This window comes from Stegodyphus dumicola, chromosome 4 (genome assembly GCF_044657685.1).
Source record: "Stegodyphus dumicola isolate Sdum_Otavi_A_Nest chromosome 4, ASM4465768v1".
In the NCBI taxonomy this organism is placed as follows: domain Eukaryota; kingdom Metazoa; phylum Arthropoda; class Arachnida; order Araneae; family Eresidae; genus Stegodyphus; species Stegodyphus dumicola.
The window spans coordinates 135386015-135407759 of NC_140771.1; the positions used below are offsets into that span (position 1 = coordinate 135386015).

At 33.4% G+C, this 21745-nt stretch overlaps 2 protein-coding genes across 2 annotated transcripts in view; one reads left to right on the top strand and one right to left on the bottom strand.

The window, feature by feature from the left end:
* Positions 1–21745, top strand: part of LOC118196927 (glucose-6-phosphate exchanger SLC37A4-like) — a 145732-nt gene that overhangs the window by 57150 nt on the left and 66837 nt on the right. The window lies entirely within an intron of this gene.
* The window catches only part of LOC118196930 (uncharacterized), a 56124-nt gene that overhangs the window by 5166 nt on the left and 29213 nt on the right, over positions 1–21745 (bottom strand). The window contains exons 4-5 of the mRNA XM_035368402.2: positions 6319–7197; positions 4974–6112 (exon numbers count right to left, since the gene is read on the bottom strand). Coding sequence (XP_035224293.2) covers positions 4974–6112; positions 6319–7197 — 2018 coding nt within the window. The remainder of the gene's footprint in view (positions 1–4973; positions 6113–6318; positions 7198–21745) is intronic.

The window sequence follows — 21745 nt, forward strand, 5'->3', positions numbered from 1 at the left end:
TTCCAAATGCTAACCAACTAGAGCAGTATTTTGTTGTTACACAAATATATTTCAGCAACTAAAAATAACCGATCATTAACTAAATAAAGTATTTAAAATCTGATGACTTTACGTCATAGTACAGATTACAAATTTAATAAACACTGAGGAAGCAATTTTGAGAAATCAGTGGAATTATTTCCGTCATTTAGAACATTACAAATTGCATCAAAATGAAAGTAACAGCCAAAATATTGCAAACGACTGCTTATTTAGAAACACGTAAATTTAAAAAAGAATAGCTGTGAAATATCCATTTAAATTTTTGGTTGAGTATACACTCCTGCTCAAAAATTAAACGACAAAGGCAAAACAAGGAACAAAACAAAAACTATTTCATTGATATGCGTGAAATTGATTGAAGAGGTTGGCGCGGCATTACTAGACCACATAGTGAGCAATAAAGGAAAGGTTGTATTATGACCATCGCATCACGAAAGACCAAATGGGATGGAAATATCACGTTAATAACAGGTATGGATGGTAATGGATGCAATGGAAACATCGCGTTAATAACAGGTATGATACTCTGTAGCTGAAATGCATACTTGACACCGGCGAGAAAAGCTGGCAATTATGTCGTTGATGGCTTGTTGTGGCAGTAGCGCCCGTTCCTGTAGAAACCTGTAGGCCTGGAAGGTGCCTGGCGGTACACTGCTATCTTCTATTCGTCGTTCCAACATGGGATTCAGGTCTGGGGATCTAACAGGTTACATTAGATGCGGAATGGTTTCAATATCCAGATAACTCCGCACACTAGAGCTCAGAGCTCTACGCGGGCGGCTATTATCCTCCATAAATTCCGCGTCGGTACTCACTGCAGCTATAAAAGGAGCGACGCGCAAGAGGTTGTAGAATTCAGTCCCGATTTCGATCGGCTGTGACGAAACCACTAAAAATAACGTAGAGGTCGGTGCGGCCGTTCGTTGCTATTGCAACCCATATAAGTAAGCCTCTTTCTCTGTAATGGTGTCTTTCGAAGATGTTTGGCACCCGATAGTGTGTTTCTTTCTCTCACCATGTCATTGCCCTTCGGGAATCGATCTGGATATTAAATGAAACTCTGGATATTAAATGAAATGCGTAAATCTGGATATTAAATTAAATGCGTAAATCTGGATATTAAATGAAATGCGTAAAGAATACGCGTTCCCACTACTCTGGCGTCTAACTGCGATGTTCACAGGCCCAATTCAAACTCTCTCTCTGACATGCGATGGGGACAAAAGAACACAAACCACAGGTCATCGGGCATACATCCCACCTTCTTGCCCTCGATGTGACACAGTTAGGCAGGATATGGGCCGTCGGCTGTCACGCTGTTAGTGATCTACGGTGTTTGGCACATAGCAACAGGAAGGGATCGTCTGCCGTTATGGTAATCCTTCGGTGACCAGACACGCGTCTTTTACAGGTGTTTTGATTACTTTGTAAAGATTCCAAAGGTCTATCAATGACACTACGATGTACATTCTGCTCTTTCGCAACAGCGGATTGTCTTGCATCAGCCTGCAATATCCAGACAGCCCTTTAATGCATTTCATCATACAAATGGTGCCTCAGGCTCATGCTTTCCGTTTTGGCTACCTTGAATCACACAGAGTTATCACTGCTTGCGAATTTACGCATAGGTCCGGCGTGCTCCTTTTTAAGGCGTTGTGATATGAGTGCATAATTGTGTTTAATGCTGATTTTGGTTGCCTATTTGCATTTTAAGTGTTAACAATCTTTCACCCTTGATTTCGTTTGCTGTTAGCGTTTACGTTCCAGTTTTTAGACATGAACTTTTTAAAGAAAGTTTTAAAGAAAAAGTACATCTTATACCGAGAAATACGGTATATTACATCATACTTCTCAGGCGCCATACTATAATTTCAGGCTTAATAGTATATACGAAAAGACTGTATCTCTAAATAAAAATTAGATTGTGATTCAGACGCATATTATTGTGAGTTAGGCAGCTGATTAAGATAATTTTAGCGTGAAAGTGATTACTTACAACTGTGCAAAAGCTAATTTTTTAAAGTTTTACTGTTATTTGTAAATTACACACGTTAAAAATGGATGCTTTTATGTAAAAAGGTTCAAGCGTTACTGTAGGAAAACGACCCAATGTTTTAAACCGTTTGTTTCCTATCACGAATAGTTATGCAATGAGATAATTACAGATAAGCGGAAGAATCATCATTCCTGTAAGTTTTTTATCCGACAGTTTCAATTGCTTTTTAATGGAAGTCTTGGATTTTTAATAACTAATATAAATTCCGTGAGTTGGTAGTTGAACTATGACAAGCAGTCGCAATTCTTCCAAGACAAAATTATCAGCTAGCGAAAGACTATTCCAGAGCCCAAAACTGGTTATAAAATGACAGGTCGTATCACTCAAGGTTCTTTAATATACTAAGGTTAGGCCAGGAACGGAAAAAGCGTGCCATTGGTTGCTGGTAGTGACGTCACCCGGGAGACAAGACGCATCGGCCGACGCGTCTGCTACATGATTTTGGTAATGGAAAAAATGTAAACTAAAGCAAAATGATCATTTTATATGTGGTAGATACACCAGAAATACCGGGTATATACTTTCCGATTAAGTATTTTGTTAAAGAAAATGTTTATTTTATGCACAGAATTCGTACGAATGCTGAAAATAATTGTAAACATTAAATTCTTTTCGTAAAGGAAAGCATTAGAAAATGAAAAACGATATTTAAGTTAATTAAGGGAAATAAATATTGCAAAACAAGGTATTTTTGAATATTTTTTCGTAGTATTGTTTGCACTAAATAAATCTTGTTGAACAGAACACATGATGGCATAAGTGCTAAGACGTAAAAACATAATCAAAAAGTATTATTCTGTTTATTTTCATTTCTCATGCACTTTTTTTTAATACAAATGAACTTTGACATTCCATCAGAAATATATGATCGTGATTTTCAGTTTAAATTACATATTTCAAGCAAAAATATACATAAAAAGATTTGACTTAACAAATTCATATTTAAATACCATAAAATTCTACAAATTTCTTAATATCCGTCATTATACTTTTAAATAGTATACTTATCACATTCTTTTTAAAGTGAAAAATCACTTCATACTGATTCACTTCAGATTTTAGCAGAAGTGCATATATTTTCAGTATAATCTAAAAGTACTCTTATAATCCCTTTAACTCCCAAGATTTCTATATAACATTTATCCTGACGTGATTATTTGCTTTAGTAAATAATCTTCGATATTGGCATCCTATTCTTCCTTCCATACATTAAAAATGGAACAATAAAAATACATTTTCTTACACATATACGCACAATAATAATAATAATAAACTTGCCCTACATCTTAGTTTCGGCCCACCAGCGGCCGAGCGGTAAAGTCGCTGAACACTGGTAGTTCGGTCCGAATCCCGCGAACGGGCTTGCTGCATGGGCGTTTTCGTGGTTTTCCTCATGTGTAACGAGTATACGAGCCAGTTTCCCTGAGAAAGTCCTCCACAAAGGCATCACACCTATTACGCAGATAGCCCTAGTGTGCTTTGCCATAATTAAATACACTACCACATCTTAATTTAAATTCAGACTGTACACAAATTAAATATTTTTAATTACTAATGTATTTTTATAAGGTTGTTTCTTAAAATACTTTTGTTATACTCGAAATATGTGTTCAATATTGAATTATTTTTCTTTCTCTTATAATTAAAAACAAGTTATATGGAATCAAAATTAAAACATATGCAGCAGTTAAATAACACTGAACAGAATATCTTACTTACTCTTTCGCTATTTTTATTCTAGCATTATACACAGATTTGATTTCCTTCAGGTTCAAGCATGTGTAAGTTATATCAATTAAATTACATCACACATACCTGTATGCATCAGTTAAATAACACTGAAAGAAATATGTCACTCACTCATTCGATGTTTGCATCATAGTGAGGTCGAGAAATTGTTCTTTCCTCACGGTGAGGCATGTATCAGTTTACTTAGTTCGCAAAGCTTAACCCAGACGCTACTTCAATACATAGAATTCCGTTTGGGATGTAAAGAAAGTAACCAAAACATGTGAATGAAGTTGGATACGCGAATTTATTAACTAATCATTCAGGTACTCAGTATTGGTAAACATGACATGAGTTTAAATATCTCACTACGATGTAAGCCTCATACACAAAATGAAGATTATGATAAAAAATGATTTAAAATGAGAAATTTTTCAATTTAAATGTAAAATAGCAGTAAAATGAAAAATAAATGTAAAATTACATCACAGTTATGTATGAAAGCTACATAAATTCATTAAAAAATAGTTATTTTATCCGGTTGTAAAGAGTGTTTTCCGCCAAAAAAGGTATTAACGTGTATAATTCTGACACAACGCTATAGCACAATTTGCCACTTCCGCCTAGGTATAATAGCAAATTAACAACACAAATCAAATCAAACTGTTGATGCAACGTAAGTAAACAAAAGCCAAGAACTAACGCTGTCACCCACATGACGTCATGCGTATGTGGCATAACTTTCTCCCTGCACTGCGCATCGCTCTTGGCCCCCCCCCCCTGCGTATCACTATAGGAAAGTTTACGGAGCGATTTCTAGCTCGAAGATTCGCACATCCCTTTCTTAGCAGCCTTTCGATTTATTTAGCTTTAAGTGTCAAGAATTCACGTACGTAAAATTTTTAAATTGCAAATAAGAATGCATCACAGTACAACTATCAAGAATCCGGAATAAATATATTTTTGTTGCATGCATTAGTATTTATAAACTTCGATATTTATCGTTTGTTTGTTTGTTTAATATAATAGGCATTTTTTTTTTCCATGAAGCTGCATAAATCTTTAAGATTTCGATTCCCATCTTTAGTTCAGTTTATATTTATTCGATTTAAATTTTGAAAAAATATATAATAATTTAATAAATTACCTGTCTTGATGTGGAGTTACTGAACCTAAATTTGCCACTTGATTCTGTTGTTGGAGGTAAGGAACGCCATGCCCACCAATTTCAGGTTGATTATTGCTTTGGATTCGGGGATTCTGCTGCGCTGGTCTTTGTTGGGCTAGAAACTGTTCAGGAGTTTGCTGTTGAAGTCTTCCTTGATTTAATGTTTGATCAGGACTAGCCTGGTAAAGCCCTGCAGCTGGTTGTTGTTGATTAGAATAAAGGGAATGTTGGGCTTCAGCCTGCGATGTTGGCCCTAAGTGAAGTATATTTGGATGGGCGAAAGGAGCGTTATACACTTGAAATCCTGGGAAGTTATTGTAGAACGCATTTTGGAAATCAGGGAGATTTTCATGTACTTGTGGATTTCGTGGATTTTCACTTTCTTGGTTATTGACAGCCCCATTTTGAAGATTTTGTGGTCTGCCTCTTGCTTGGTTAACAACACTCTCCTGTCCCCCATGTAATCGGCTGTTAGAAGCCGTATTTAAATGACTGTGGGAATCACTGTTTGTTTGACTTGACTGTGACTGAGGGCGGATGACGCGTTCAACTTGTTCAGGTTGAGCTCGTAAATGATTAGGTTGCCTAAACTGTGTTCCATAAAGTGAAACCCCATCATTTTGCAGAAGTGCTTGAGGATCAAAATAATATGAGGATTGACCTGGGTTATTTAGAAAAGATGGTGGCTGAAACGGAAAGTTCGGTAGTTGCACATTGCTTAAACTGTGAGGGTAAGTGGCTTGGTTATTGTTTTGTACGCCGTTTTGAACTTGTGGTTGCTGGGGCCTTTCAGCTGGCCTTTGCGCCGGTTGCCTGTGTGTTTGTATTACAGAACCTCCAGTGGGGTATCTAGGATCTGCTATTCCAGGTTGCTGTAAGCTTAACTGTCTGACATTCCCTCCTTGGTCAGGAACATAAAATAAAACATTTCGTTGTTCAGATGTCTGCTGATAATCCTGAAATTCATTATCTGAGGAAGAATGTGCTTCTAGTGTTTTCTGTGGGCGTTTAGATTTCTTTGATTTTGATTTCTTTTTACGGCGTGTTTCTATAGTGACTGGAACTACTGGAACATCAGCTGGGACTATTGCTGGAGCAAAAGGCACCTCCAATCTATCCTGTGGGAAAATTGAAAAAAAAAAAAGATTATAAACGATTTTAACTTTATGCGATTAATACAACGATTTTAACGATTAACACAAAATTATGAAGCAGAATTGAATGAACCCAATGAAAGAAAACTGTTAAGTATTTGGCAGTAAAATTATTAAAATAACAATCAAATGCTACCTCATGAAGGTAAACAAAATAAAGTAATCGTTACCTGACGTGAGCTCGCGGAATTATATATTCTGCTTTCTTCAGTAATGTCAGGAACTTTGGCATATATAATAGCATATGGTCGATGAATGTTTGCATTTTGTACATTTCTTTTTTTTCTTCGTGGATTTTTAGCCGCAATCTTTTTATCTGATTTAGAGATTAAAAATAATTTTTTTGCTTTCCTTTGAAATAAACTGTAATTTGTGCCTGCATTTTTCTCATCTTCATTTTTATGTACCTCTACTAGAAACTTTCCATTTTCATGCGCGTTTTTTTCTTTGCCATATAATCCATCTAGTTCTGAACCTCTCATTTCTGCAGACGAATGTTGATGAGAACCACGACTAAACGTGGATGGTTTGAACCTAAATTGACTTCTGCTACGTGTTTCATTCACTAATGGTTGATCTGCTTCTATTTCTTTCAAAATGCCGCTGAAAACTTCGAAGATACTATCCAGCTCCTCTGTTCTTTCATTATCAGCGTCATCGTTGTCGGAACTTAAGGGTGTGGTATTAGATTCCTTCGCATCGAGCATTTGGTTTGGCTGAGGAATAACGTTTGAAATTTTGTAATCTGTAGCATCGTTTATAGCAGCCGCTGTCGTGGAATCTTTTTTTCCTATTAAGTCCTCTGGCAGAACGAAATGTAGACCCGAACATGCTGTTGGAGTAGTCTCCTTTAAATGACAAATCCTGTGCTTTTGACTGCCCTGGAAACAAGGGATGGTAACCCGTGTGCCATCTTTGTGGCAAAAATGGAAAACTTCACAGTCGAAATGTGGATCTGCATAGTAACCTAAAACTCTGTTCTGACAGTTGAATTTTATCTCGGAAAATATGCTGTTGACATCAGCTGTTGATTGTTTCCCAGCTTGTGTCTGCAAAAAATATAAAACGTTTTGTTAAAAGCGGCAACACTGCAATATACATTTGTAAGGGCATTTTGTAATATTTTAAAATTTATTATGCAGGTTGTTATAGCACATTCCAAATAAAACAGAGGAATATTAGTTTCAATTTATGAATATGACAAATATTTATAAGCAATGTATTTTTTGGAATGTGTCTGAGAGGTTTGTTCCATGGGATACTTTATAAAAAAAAAATAGTTTATATTTTTGGCTTGTTTACTCGCTAATTTTAATACATACGAAACTCGTCATGAGAAACCCGTGTAATTTGCCTTCTGTACTAGGCAAAGTTAACAAAGGTCTGACGATTTCATCAACTCGATAAGCTACAGGTCCCTTTATACAATATTATTTCTTTTACATATTTCTTAACTGCTGCAATAAATTTATAATTATCCAATTTTCCAATATTTGTTTAAATTTAGGAATTAAAAATTATAGTTTGAGAACCAAACCTAACTCTGTTTTTCTGGGTTATTTTGTATTTCCGTGTAGCTTAGCATTATGCTTGTTTGTCAGAAATCTAACCACTGTGGTTTCGAGAAGTTATCTACATTTATTAAATGATTGTCAATTTGAATGCTTCAGTGTATTTATTATGTATCCAGGAATGCATAATTACCTATTCAATAATTATAATGCGTGTTTCATGAATATTTAGTCTAAAAAATCTGCATATGTAATAATAGTCGAAGATGACTTTAGGCTTCAAATCCGCTATCCTCGTGAATTATGGTTCCCGGAAATTTTCGAAATATTTCTTCTAAGAATACGGTTAAGAATCTAGCTCATCGCAACCTGTTACGCCAACACCCGATAGCGAAGTATCTACATAGATAATGGCTTACTGCTTTCTTTTTATAAGCATAGCTGTTTTCAGAAACGAAGTTGTTCCTAGGATGGACATATTAAAAACTAGAACAAGGTCACAACGCCGCTACTAGACATGCTTTCCTATCGATTAAAAAACAAAACAACTGAAATGATGAAAATAACAATAATAAGTAAAAGAAGCAGCTACAGTTAAGTGGAGGAAGTGATTTGGGTCGCTCGAGCGCAAAGAAATTGTATAGTCTGACCTTGAACTTCAGCAGTTTTCATGACAATAAGCAGACAAAAATGTGCTATGAAAGTGTAACTTACGCATTAATATCAGTCTTTGCAGCTGTGATATGTTAAGTTTTCACACCATACTTCTGGGAACTCACGTGTCATTGCCCCTAATACATGATCTCATTTCAAAGTATCATGAAAACAATTCTCAGATCATCTTCCAGGCATTGTGATGGTTAAACCCGCGTTTAACTTTTAAAATTGTCTAATATATGCGAAATGTCAGGTATCCCTAAAGGGTAAAGGGTTATAAAATCTAAAAGCGAATTCAGGTTTTCTGATGAGTTTTATTATCGTTTTTCATTAAAAACGGGATGGCGAGATAGCCACATAATAACATAAGAATTTAAAAGCAAGCATTAAAAAAACTGAAAACATCATTCACATTCCTATATTAAAAAATTATGAATTTTTTAAATCTTAAACTAGAACCAAAATTTAATAAATATAAAGATTGTTTTCAAAATTTTGCTTTCTTTCTTACAACAGGAAATTTCTTACATCGGAGATTTTTTACGACCGGAGTCGTCATAATTCTCCATGAAGAAATATCCCATGATCATTCGCAATTATATTAGCTGTGTAACTCCTTTAGGTATTTAAAGCTTATTTACATTACATAATAATTTGTGACATAGCGTTATAATTGTTTAATAGGCAAACATATCAAAATCGTAAAAAACAACCTTATATTTAGCGTAGGTATAATGAAACACTCAATCGATTTCGAGGGCAGCTAAAGGTCCCTCCTCATCAGGAGAAAGAAATACATAGAAAGAAGAAAATAGGAATCACAGAAATAAGAAGTTCAGATTTTGAGCGTAATGTGCATCTGCCCCTCGCTCCCTATTTTAACTTCGCTAATATTTCTTTATGCTTGATCAGACAGCCTGGCTCAGTAAAAGTAGGCAGTCTGGCTCAGTAAAAGTAGGCGGCCAGTGCAACTCTGATTAAAAATCTAGTTATAACCACGTGCAGTGCTGATAAGCACCACGTGTTTCTGTGATTCCTATTTTCTTCTTTCTATGTATTTCTTTCTCTTGATGAGGAGGGACCTTTAGCTGCCCTCGAAATCGATTGAGTGTTTCATTATACCTACGCTAAATATAAGGTTGTTTTTTACGATTTTGATTGTCACATTAGCGTGTTTCTCTTCTAGTCTAGGCAAACATATATTCATTTTTAAGTATTAGGCTTTACTTTTTCGCCCTAAAGATTTTTTTGAGGACTAGAGAGGGAGATAGACGAAATCTGGTAAAACCTGGTTTTATATTAGCCTGTTAAAAAATATTTAATTTCATGTAATATATTCATAATAAATCCAGTGATTTTATTATAAGTGATTTTTTAAATACATACAAACTTAATACAAGTTTACTCTGTGTTTACATAATTCACAGAATTTATTTTAGCATAAATAAATTTTATTATTTTATTTTAACCAGCATTTTATGAAATACGCAAAAAACATTTCAAATCTGACTTTGTTTTTATACATTTATTTTTATTTGAGCTTTTCACTGTTTCGTTTTGACAAAAAGGTGCTACTATTTATAAAACGGTAATATCGCTGTACACTGGTAGTTTAACCTGCGTCCAAATATGGGCAAACGAATATTTCTATGCAATCAGCCCATCAAGCAAATAGGCTGATTGCATGTGTTCATTCATAGTTTTCCTCATGTATTCCATAAAAATTAGTCTTCTTCCCGAAGATATTCGTTCCCATGAGCATCATAGCCTTAGTGTATTTTTCCATAAGGCTTCCATATTAACTATAATAACACGGCATATAATACACAGTTTAAAACGCCTGCGCTGAAAATACAGCAAGACTAATTTTTATAGTGGTCTTTAGATGATAAATTATGTTTAGTCCTCACCCTTACGCGTTTTTGAAATTTCGTTGTTACAACTGCTTTGCCCCTATATACACAGTTCTGCGAATTATAAATTGTACTAAATTTATTGTTCAAGAAAGATAAATCCTCGCCATTCAGTGCAAGTGCTATATTCTGAAAATTTTATAAATCTATTTAATGATTTTTGACTGAATTTATATAGAAGTCTTGTGGTCTGTTTTTATTGTGTAGCAAGCAACCTTTTATAAAATATGCCCAAACTTACCGCTTTTTTCTTGTAGATTAATGCGATGTACATTTTAATGTTTTATTATTATAAGTTTTCAAGAATTTTTATGTAATATGCATTCTCAGGGTATCAATTTGTGATGAAGTAGATCAACATATAGTATCGTTTCGATTGATAAACTGGCTAAGCAAAAAACCTGAAACTGAGGATCCAAAAAATCTGCTCACTATTTTGACTGCAACAAGCACCATAAAAGAAAAAGAAATTTAAAGAGAATGTCTAATTTCTGATTTAGTTCTTTATTGTTGTTTAGAAAATAGACATACAGTATACGCAGCATTTTTACCTAAAAACAGAATAATCGTATACCAAAATATTCTCTTATTACATTCATTCAGTATCTCAGTAATTTAAAAGTCTTCCAAGTTATTTTAAGTATTAACATTTGTATTGGTTATTATTCTATATGCGCGTACCCCTAAGCGAAACATAATGAGTTAAATGATACAAAAATTAGGAGAAACACAGATTTAAGCTTTGTATTTAAAGAAATAATTTTTCTCTTTTCCGTTATTTAGATGGTGCAATTAAATATTATGTATATGATGCTAATGAATACTGTTAATATTTCACGGTGTTTACTGAATTTCATTATAAATGTTCACATTCTTCCATAACAATGACTATTGAGGAATTCTATAACAATGATGTTTCCTATGATACTGAGTTAATCAAATATTGCATTGCATAACAAGCTATTGTGCTGTTAACGAATGAATGATGCACGTGTGGTTAAATGTGTAGAATCAAATTACGTAATATCTTGGTTATGTCTACATAATAACTTGGTCTAGATCTCAGACGTTAATCTCTCGATTTAGTTTATTTTATCGATATCAGTTTGTGAGAAACTATCTAGGAAAAATCTAGGAACGTTTACTTATCACATTTCTGTCGTCCTCTATTTTCTTTAGTGTTTTTTAAATCTGCCTTCTGGTCTGCATAAAAAACGACATAAAAGCTGTTGTTTCATCAGAATAATATTCTAATTCATGGAGAATATATAATATTTTGAAGAAGTCGAGGTATAGAAAAGAAAATTAAGAATTTCGGGTACACTGCAGAACAACGTCTGATGTTTATGAATTCATTTACATTAAAATTCCGCAAATTATTAATCAGTAGAGGCATCTATTAACACTCAGGTTTATATTTCAAATGGTTTATCTATAAGGAACTATTATATTCCTCTGCACAGGCTCTCGAGGTGCAACTGCTAGCCACGTCCACCAAAGAACTTATAGATCTATTCGCTTCGGTTCTTAACGAGGGCATGACTTATTTTTTTGTTTCTAGTGTTCTAAGAAAAAACTTATATTTTTAAATATTCAGATTGCGTATAATCATACTACTTATGATGAGACTATTAACTTACGACTGCTGAAAAATAGAAACAATAAATGAAGAACTGCAGAGATTTTACAAGGAAAACAAAGAGATATTATACACAAAATAGATAAATAATATGAATAAAGTTAAAATGCTGTTTCAACCTACATGAAACCCAGACTAATTTTACAGACCTGAAAATAAATGGATTGACTACGAATATTTTTCTTTAATAATCTTTAAGTTCTGGAAAATTGTAGAGACATTAGGTAATTTTTGGAAGCCGAAGAGATGAAAACTTAGCAACGCCTTCGCCGGGAATCGAACCACGAACCTCTGGAATAACTCCCCCTTTTAAAGGGCGGCTGGGTTTTTAGGGGACCAATCGCCAAATCCTGGGTGAGGAGAATCATCATCCAACACCCTTTTTAGTTCGATCGCCACTGTAGAGATATTAGGTTAATTAGAACAGCCGGAGAGAAGAAAAATGTGCAAACGCCTTCGCTGGGAATCGAACCACGGACCTCTGGAATGCCGGCCCAGCGTGCAGAACCACTACACCACGAAAGCACGCTAGGAAGGCGAGAGAAATACCTTATAATATATATATATATATATATATATATATATATATATATATATATATATATATAATAGGTATTAAGAATTTGTGTGTCTTCAAAGGGATTTTTAAGAGAAAATTTAATTAAAATTGCAAAGACATCATATTTTTCGGAGCAAGAAGCGTATGCCTTCTCCAGATTTTTGACCAGCTTCCTCCAGTTGTTAGATGGACGTTCTAACCGCTTACACCACGACAGTATGGATAAAGAATGTGATAATTTCTTTGCTAAAATTCCCACATTACTCAGCTCGTTCTATCACCCTAATTTATTGAAACTATCTCATAATTTCTGACATATTTATACAAAATACATATTATCAGAAACGTCGTTGGGCAACAACATAAAATAAAGTATTCCTTCCTTAAAAAAATAATCATTTCAGACCATATAATAGAGAAAATAAATAAATAAAGTTTAGAGCAATACAATAAAACTACCTCCTCTGTCCTTAGATCTGTTTGTTGCACTACTGCGCACTATTCTAAACTAGTCGCATTAAAATCAAATACTTGAGTACATTTATGTCAAGAGCTTTCACGCATGAGTTTCGTAAAAATTTTAATTAAAGTTAAGCTTAGCCTAGGAAATGCCTAATCTTAATTTTTTGGGGTATCTTGCACATCTTAAGCGATGATGAAGCTTTTCCTGCTTCCATTTCAGGAGCATTTTTTTCCTTCTTCTTTTAGAAGCACGTAAAAAACGGAAACTTCGCCCAGATTCGAATGTAGCTAAAATCACTGAAATGCATAGGTTACCGTGCAGTAAAATAAAGTAAGTGTTCTTCTTTAATAATATAAGTAAAGAAGACATAACAGTTAAAATTGTAGTTCTCTTTAATAGAATGTATTGTAAATATGTCGAGGCAATGACCATTTATGGAGCAAGAAAAGTTATTGCCTTTTCCTGATATTAATCGTATTTTTGGCAGTGGAAGATATACACAAGATGCTATTTCAGATAAAAAATATTTCTTAGTAATGTTATTTATGCAAATAATTTTATAATTCTTATGATCAATCTGGTCTGGATTGCTTAATAAAAGCAAAGCATATAACGTTTTCTTGCTTAGCTTCATCCCAGTTTTCAACGAAGGCACTGAAGAGTAGAATCTGATAGTCTGTGGCACAAGCCTCTCGATACAAATTTCATATAACCAAATTTTAAGCTTCAATATTCCATAAAGACATTACAATCACATATATGCCGGCTTTATCTGGGATTCCAACTGATACCATCCGTGCTAACTAGTCCGATTATCAACGTATGGACAAAGGTAGTTTTCATCGATAATAATTAATTTCTCAAACATTTATTTCTTTTCACAAAGTTAAAATCTTTTTAACTGCTTCTCTTGGGAAAAAGAAACATATATTGGTAGTGATATACTTATGAAATGAAGATTAAATGTAATAAAAATTTATTCAATTACATATCCGTCTTTATTTGCCTTTTTCCGCCTTTTTAGCTGATGGACCACAAGAAAAATAATTTGCTTTACTATTCTCGGACATTTTCCTAGTTATAAATCCTCTTTATAGTTTACCACGCAATGTGCTAAATGTCACTAAATCATTTTGCATTGATAGACATTATTCGGAAGGCTTTTATATAAATGCAATGGCACTTCGTGGCCAAAATCTTTGTTCATGATGATGTATATGGGATGCCTGAAAAAGATTTTGTATATCAGTTCTCCGCAATTCTCACCTGCGACGCACAAAAAATCTTTCTGGAATTTCGTGGCACACCAAAGAGTTCCGAGTTATCAAGGAAGTGCCGAAAAAATTCAAATGCTGACACACTTACAATCACACACACAACAGTGAAATATATAAAAACATTTAAAAAAGACATTATTAAGGAAAAAAATTGTCATTGTGTATTAAATACATGATAAAAAATTGCAAAATGTCAAATACATGTATTTGATTGCGGCACACCTATATCCTACTCATGGCACACCAGTGTGCCGCGGCACACCGGTTGCGGAGCACTGTTGTATATTAAGGGTATTAATCTTTTTCTTCATTTTTAGTCTAAAGCATAAGATGCTTAGCAGTTAATAAATGCTTTTTAAGTAGATATTAGCTAAGATATGCTTTCTTTTATCAGAAATGCTAGCAGCTAGAAAAGTTACCAAAGGATATTAAAAGAAGTATATAACTGTTTCGTTGATGAAAGGTTCAAGTAATGTAACTCATTCAGTACGTTATAGAAAGTGTATTATGCTCTCGATTTTTTACTAATTCATTTAATCAACTCTAGGTAACAGATTTATTGTGTCACAGTTCGTTTAATAAGAAGTTTATCAATTAAATAATAATAAACAGCAATAATAATTTCTGAGACTTCAGAAGACGAATTATAAATTAAAAACTTATTGTTGTAGCAAATTTGATTTTATTGTCATTCGATTTCCAGTTTTTTTTTTTTTTTTTTTTTTTTTGTAAAGTACCTTCAAAAGGCTTAATGAGTTTTTGAAAACGTTTTGAAATATCATCTTAGAAACAGAGGGGGGGGGGAAGAATACTAAAGAGAAAGGTATTGAGGAATTTTTTCCTTTGCTTTTGAAAAAGAATTAGAAAATGTTAAACTATGTTCCGAGAACCCAAAAAAGGTTTAGGTAAATAATGCAACGAGCATTTCTTTAGCTTAACTTTTTTTTTTTTTAAGATCAAGAACATAAATTCTTTCTTATACATACTATTAACTTAAAAAGAAATTATTTTAAAATCGTAACGGCGATGTAGATCTCCCCCCCCCCCAAATGTTAGTGTACTGACTGCTATGGAAACCACAGGCTTTCTAAGGGAACAGCTGTTTAATACCAGTAATACCAGTAATATTTATGTAACTTATACCGGCGAAAAATTTAGGATATGATATAGATTATAGTCTTTGTTACGTACGCATTTCCTCCTTTTTCGTGTCTAATAAAGCAGCAATCTGATGTCAAGGATTTATTCATTTCAGAATGTAAAGTAATTTTTGAAAGATGAAAGTAACAGTAGCTGACAGAACGTATCAGGATTTCAGTAATAGTCTCGTTTACTCCCGGAGGCCTTTCACTCGTCATTGTGTTACAACACGCTCCATTTACTTCCTAAGCGTTGTGTCCTTTCTTCCGATTTGTTGCTATACAATCTCAAAGTAGCTACGTAATCTGTCATTAAATGTTTCAGAAGACTGCGTAACACAAGTCGAGTATGATACTGCCAATGTTTGTGTCATGTTTTAACTTTTGAATCGGATTAACAACGATAATTCTAATCCTCCTAATGAGGGTCATTGTGCGTACTAAGTTCCAATAATTTTCCCGAAGAAATAGTTGCCTCAATTAAAAAAATATTGTGGATTTGATAATTGTCTGGTTTTAAGATCGTAATGACCTTACTAATTTATTAAATTCTGTAACTTCTCTTTTTTTTTAGACCAAAAGGTGTTAGCCCAGAAAGGCTATGAATTTCGTTTTAGCATTTTGCATTGATTCACGGTTCACTTTTCAAATTGTTGCCACCAAATATTATCGCCCTGTGTTATATTTAAAGAAATTAAGTAATGAAGACTCTGCTTAAATGTATGTAAGTTTCTCGCATTGTGATAAAACAACTGCACCTAGAGCCATCAAATTCTGAATAACGTAAGTCTCCACCCAAATATGGGCATCTGAAAGTCTTAATTTGGAATTTGAAATTTGTCTTTTTATCGATTTCATCCTTTGTAGCACTTTAACGAATTTCTGATTAACAAACTCAGCGATTTCAAAGCGAGCAGTGGCAATACTGTATGGAAAATAACGTTTATCTCCAGTGCGCGGGACTGTGTATCGGAAATTCTAAAGATATGTTCTGTAAGGATTATGTTCATTTTGTTAACAGTTAAATTTTAAATTCCTTTCCTGTCGATTCTTAACTTCAACTTACTATTTCCGGCCAGAACGTAGTTTTAGAATCACGACTGAATGCATAATGAGGAAAAGCGGTATTTAACCGCGAAATTCTTTGGTGTTTGGAAGAAAGATGCCAGGTTTCTGGCTGCACGAGTCCGCCTTTATACGCGCTAAAAAATTAGAAAACAATAACTAATTTAATTTAATTTAACTCTTTGTTGCAATGTATGTTCTTTTACATGAACTGAAACCGGAAACTAATAAAGGAAGATATCTCATTTTATGAAACATGATATTCAAAATTTATATACTTTTTTGGGATATGATTATATTCACAAAATTATGCGTATATTTTTAGAATTGTATTGCTTGGTAAAAATGTTTCTTATTTAATTCCATTGTGTTATTAGTATTTTTATTGAGATTTTATTTGTTCGCTGCATAAAAAATGATAAATAACATACGAAAAATAATTAAATTATTTTAGTTAGTTCCATAAAATAAAAATATATTTGTGCTAAAATAGTTCCGCCTTCATGTTTTATAACTTCGATTACGCGTGATCGATGCATCTTGAACAAGTTTATTATTATTATTTTTATTATTATTATTATTTATTCACTGCTGTCTATTATGGCAAGATCGAAACTTCACTTCTTCAACGCAGAAAAACTACATGAATGCATATCCATCAAGAGTTAGTTGGTTATAGAAAATAACAGAATTTAACTGGTTCTTGATAAAAGAAACTGATAATGCTAAACATTTATAAATCTTTCTGAAATTCTTTTGAGAATGATTTTGTCATTTCTGTGGATGTAAAAAATAGCTTGAATGCCTGTGTAACCACTATAATGAAACAGTTTCATTGTATAATTTCTTTTAATCAGCATGAGGTAGACATAGTGACTCCTGTTTTATTCAGTTGGTAAACTGTAGCACATATTTATTATAATACTGTATTTATTTTATTGGTAACTGTATATATAGCCAACTTAAAGATTACCATATTTTAAATATAGATCTTCTACATAGTAATAACGACAAATTTTATAGATTTTGAAATAAGAAATAAATTTCATACTGATTTTTTATTAATGAAGTGTCAAATAATCATTACATGTTATCGTACTACTAGCCTATCATATTATTGAATTATATTATAATTAACATAAATAAGAATGCTGTCTGGTAGACAATCATTCCTTCTAATAAAATTCGCTAAAATTTTAGTGTAAGTTTTTTTAACAGCGATGTATTTAAACAAGAGGAAATCTGAATTCGTGTTTAGACTTTAATTAACAATTCTGTCAATTTAATTTAGGATTTTACAAAGTATCGTAAATTATGAAACCACCTGACACAAATTCTCTGGTGTAGGTTTAAAAAAAAAAGTATCTTAATACGTGAAATTATATAGCACAAAAATTTTTCACTCCAATTAAATGTTAAACTGTACTTTTCCAGTATTTTTTAGCCCAAATGGGATTTAAACCAGAAGGGCTATTAGTCTCGAAATGGCATTTTGCGTCGAATCACTTTTCCTATTGTTGCCATCGAAGATTATCGCCCTGTTTTAAAGAAAATAATCGATGAAGAATCTGCATGAATGTATGTATGTTTCTAGCGTTTTAAAGAAAAACAACGGCACCTACATTCATCAAATTTTAATTAACATAGTCCTCCACCCGATCATCAGCACCTGAAAGCCCGAATTTGGAATTTGTTTTATTGCTTATTTCATATTTTGTCAAACTTTAACGAATTTTTGATTTAAAAAAAAACTCAACAATTTTAAAGCGAACAGTGGCAACACTGTAAGGAATAAAGCATTTTTATCTCCAGCGCGTACGACTCACTGTTGGACTTATGCTGTTTTTAAATATTTTTAGCCCAGTGTAGCGTTAGCTGAAATTCTCTTGAAACATGTATGTGTAAATGAAAAAAACGCACCTTTGGGCGTAACATAAAATTTGAAAGTTTATTTTATTTTATTTATTTATTTATTTTTGTGCACGTGTAATGATTTGAGCGAGAATGTATCGGATAAAGTAATTCACAATATTTAATTTCAACACATCAGGTGGTTCACTGAACCATTTCAACACATCAGGAACTTATAGTTCATTTTATGCATTGCAGACTTTAAAAATGAGAGAAAATGTTAAAATAATAACTGATTATGAATGTTAAAACAATGAGTTAATATTTAAATCAGAGAGTAAACTAGTTACATCATTGTAATAATTTAAATATTATGATTAAATTTATTTACTATTTTTTACACCGTAATCCGCAGAACTTAATGTATAGTTATGTATAGTAATGTTAGATAGTTGTTTCGTTAATAGGATATCACTTCTAGCAACAGTCCCTAACTTTTCTGATAAACGAGACTTTTCTGAGAAACGAGATTCTGGTAGCACTGGTTTAAACAGGAGGATTCCTAAAAAAACGAGCCCCGTTGGAAGCGAAGTTTTGCCTAGCTACGGAAACAATGTTGCAGCTATACAGAAATTTTTCAAACCTCACCGAAAATATCTGGGCTGGACCTGTGTCCTGGATAGAGATAAACCAATCAGACGAAAGTTCTGCTAAGATTACATGATCCCAATTTGAGCGATAATCGATTACTGTTCTGGCCTTTGTGGTAAGTGAAAATGGTAACCTAGCTACTTGGGTTTCCTGGAAATGTGCGAGTATTGATAATTGTCCCTTTCGACGTCCAGTCCCTCGCAGCGGAAACATAATGTGATTAGACCTTGCTCAACGCATTTCAGCAGAAGATCTCTGGATAATAAAAAATGTTGAAATAATGCTCTGGCATCTGTTATGTAAGACACCTTTTAAAGCCATTCTGTTGAATTTTATGTTTAATATATCTTTGAAAGGAAACATTCTGCGAGAAATTTGAAATTCTTTCCAAACATATTCGTTGTTTCAAGAAGATGTGAACGCGACTTTCGCTAAGCACATTTTTCACAACTAGATTTTGGGAGATCGTAGAAGTTTAGGCTTCCCTTTTAAAAATTATCATAATACTTTTGCAAGAATATATTATTTTCTGTTGACAAGTACATGGATAATAAAGGGTGTCCCAAAATTCACGCAAGAAGTAATTTTGATAGAAAGTGCAGGTTTATAGTTAAAAATTGTAAAATGGCCTCCACGGCTGTGTTGGTACACATGTGCTCTTTTGTTCACATTTTCCGTGACTGTTTTGCATAAATGTGACTGAAGTTCGTTGATACAGAGCTCGGTCTCCTCCTTCTAGGCGTGCATGGTCGTGGACTTGTTGGCATAAATCTTAGATTTAGAAATCTCACCCCCGAAGAAAAAGGTCCAACAGGGTTAAATCACGTGATCTGGGCTGCCAGTTCTCATAATCAAAACGGGAAATAACAAGACCGGGAAATGACTCATGTAGGAATTAAATTGTTTCTCGGGCTGTATGGCATGTGGTACCCCTCTTGTTGAAATAGCATGTCGTCCACATCCAAATCTTGCAATTTTGACACAAAACAACTGGATTATCATGTCGCGATAGAAAGCACCATTAACTGTTATTGCCTCACTAGCCGCATTTTCGAAGAAAAATGGTCAGATGATGCCTCAAGCCCAAATTCCGCACCAAACAGTGACACGTTCTGGATGCATTTGTTTCTCAATCAATTGTACATTTTCTGAACCTCATATGCGGCAATTTTGTCGATTAGCCAAGCCTTCGAGACAAAAATGAGCCTCATCGCTGAAAATAATTTTGTTTGAAAAAACAGCATCCGCTTGTTGTTTCATAATCCATTCAATGAACTGTGCGTGGTCAGTAGGCTTCAAGTTCTTGAGTCAAACTGAACTTTACAAACATTAAGATGCATGAGAATGCACTGTAGAGAGCATCTTGAAAAGTGAAGTTCCTAACCACACTGTTGAACTGATGTCCCTGGACTCTCAGCAACGATCTGACGAACTGCTTTGATATTTTGTGTTGAACAACTTGTTGATGAACAGCCAGTGTTTAAGATCACTTCTAGTTTTCCTAAATTTTTAATTAATCTCGTCGCAGCTGATGAAGTTAAATCACTATTCCGACCATATTTTGTACAAAAATTGCGAACAGAGCGGATAAAGCTTCGTTATTTTTAAAATATTGGTCAACAATGAAAACATATTGTACATTCGTGTAGCGCTCCATTATCAATAGCCCTCAATTGTCAGCTGTCACGTCTTTTTTTTTTTTTTTTTTTTTTTTTCGGGGTATGTTGTTGTTGGCAACACTTTATCTGACAAAAGGCGCAAAATTCAAATCTTGCATGCATTTTGGAACACCCTTTATAAAAACAAAGTTTTAAAAAAATGCATGAAAACAACGCGTTTTAAGATGTTCATCCTTATTTTCTAATAGCTCACACATCGTGAAAGATGTTTAATATTTTTGTAGTCCATAACTACCGGACTGAGTTAAAAAGTAGTATAGATGTTCCACTAAACATTTAGCTATTAGCCATAACTATCTAACTGTCACTATTTGTTCCTAAGTTATTTCTTTTTTTCTTTATACATTTTATGAAACATTCATGTAAAATGGATGGAATTTATTAGTCAAATTTGCTGTTTCAAACAAATGAATTTATTATTTGCTGCTTCAAACAATTGAATTTATTTTCTGCTGCAGATTTTCAGGCTTTAAATTTAATAAGCAGGTACTGTAAAAGTTTCGAATGCCCTATAATATTATTCTTTCGTTTACACCCATCCTTTTAACAAACTGCAGTGAAAATATAATTAATATGTATAATTGGAATATACGAGAAGTACCATATATTAATTTAAAAGAGGAAAACTACATTTGAAGAAAATGGTGTATTTTGGAAGAGGATAAAAAATAACAATAGATCAGATTATTATTTTGATACAGTGCGATCATCGAAACTGTATTAATTACATTTCAAAGATTTTGCACTGAAGAAATTGTTGCTAAATGAAAAATGATTAAAAAAAGAATATTTCTAAAACGCGACTCCCTCTGTTGCTGATAATTAACCCAATAATTGACTAAATGAGGATAAAAGCATAATATCCATCAGCGAATCAATATTATAGAATAAACTTTCTTTTCTTTTTTACTCAACAACAGCGATTGTACGAGCCTAAATGAGATATCCAGACCAATATTTGTCCTAATTTCTGTCTAATCCCATTAATTGCGTAATAATCGGATTGTTCTCACTGGTGTATTCCGAAACTCACGAGATCTTTCCAAAGTCAGTTTTGTACATGAAAGTAATTGTTCATAATCCTACTTTCTATTATTTAATCATTTCACTAAGGAAGTTTATTTGATCTAATCATTTGCTTGAGTACCGATTAGACATTAGCGTATTCATGGGTACTCTGATACGAGGAGGAA